This window comes from Rhizoctonia solani, chromosome 2 (assembly GCF_016906535.1).
Source record: "Rhizoctonia solani chromosome 2, complete sequence".
Taxonomy (NCBI): Eukaryota; Fungi; Basidiomycota; class Agaricomycetes; order Cantharellales; family Ceratobasidiaceae; genus Rhizoctonia; species Rhizoctonia solani.
In genome coordinates, this window is record NC_057371.1 from 2,137,762 (window position 1) to 2,139,211 (window position 1,450).

Below are 1,450 nucleotides of genomic sequence, written 5' to 3' on the forward strand. Positions count from 1 at the left end.
TTCCGGTGGGTTCATTTTCTACTAGCTCTGAAAACAGAGATAACAATGACAATAGCATGAAATTCGTGGCGAGGAAAGGACAAACAAAAGGAAAAGGATTTAAGACAGGTAACAACAGCACTACACTGCATATAAATTAGGAACTAAATATTCACCAATAACGTTGAATTCCAAAACGAAGTAGGGTATAACTCTGGCACCTTGAGTAATCTCACAATCCAATGCAACGCCGATGGACCGTATGTCCCAAGTGTACCTGCAACAGTGAGGAGCAGAATATCAATGCATTCGCCAATCTACTAATAATTCCCGTGTGTAGCCCGTTTCCAAAGACCATGCCAACGTGTTGAATTTTATCGAAGATAACCTAGGAAGAACTTGTAAGTTATTCACAAGTTACCCGCCACCTCGCTGATGCTCGCTATCGAAGATTACTTTGTTGCGCTGGTTTCGTCTCATAACTCAGTAATACTCGATCAAACACACTCATACTATGTTATCTTCGGCTTGAGCCCCAACAAACGATTGGTCTCTCGACTCGATGAAAACTCATACTTTTACCATCATCACGACCTTTTATCTGAACCTATCATCCAGTTCAACATAGGGGACTTTTCGTATCAATGGGATACTCAACGGAATACGCTCGTTGAATGGGTAGGAGCGGGATCAAGCATCTTTGGGTTGGGCGCTTTCAATGTTCCACTATACCCGAACTTGAAAGAAGCCGAAAATTCTGCCCGCTTACTCCAATCGAACGACTTGATCATCCTAGGCGACCATGATTTCTCCCTCTTCGCACCTACAGACAGTACCAGCCATTCTCCCGCGTCTACTACTAACTCGGCATACACACCAGCCGAAACCAGCACCTTCAATCGATCCCCGAATACTGGGTTCTTTGGCCGATCTCCAACTAAGCATACTATTGATTTTTGGGTAGAACAAAATGTGAAGAACATCCAAGCTACTGGTAGTGGAAAGGGAGTGAAGTGTCCAGAGCCGGGGTGTAATCACATCTCACGACGCCCGGGTGCCCTCAAGGTATGTAGATACATATATGAGAAAGGATGCCATTTTGATATCTGCTATAGATCCATATATGCACCCACTATCGGTTAAAGCGTGAGTAGTCGTTGGATGATGTGCAATCGATGTAACTAATGTGTGAGCTTGACAGCATATTCTTGTGGACTATGTGATATAAAAGTTCTAACTGAAGCGAATCTCGCAAGGCACGAGAAGAACAGTGAGTGTCCAACAAATCTTAGGAGGACCAGGCGACTGATCTTTATTAGTTCACACCTGCGCATCATGTCTTACGGTTGGATCAGCTCCCTTCATAAAAGCACACAGAGCCACCTGCTCTCGGATTAGTGTGGAAGTGGCAGATTCTACTTTAGGAAAGCATAATAGAGCTGAAACAGACGCTCAGTTCTATGGCAGTCAT

At 44.1% G+C, this 1,450-nt stretch overlaps 1 protein-coding gene across 1 annotated transcript; it reads left to right on the forward strand.

Annotated features, from left to right (window-relative positions):
* Positions 1-221: 221 nt before the first annotated feature.
* On the forward strand, positions 222-1,133 carry RhiXN_05294 (uncharacterized protein; the record flags this gene model as incomplete). Its single annotated transcript, XM_043325110.1, has 4 exons — positions 222-239; positions 320-380; positions 431-1,044; positions 1,095-1,133. 4 exons carry the CDS (start codon positions 222-224, stop codon positions 1,131-1,133), a joined length of 732 nt encoding a protein of 243 aa, XP_043177529.1.
* Positions 1,134-1,450: the final 317 nt, after the last annotated feature.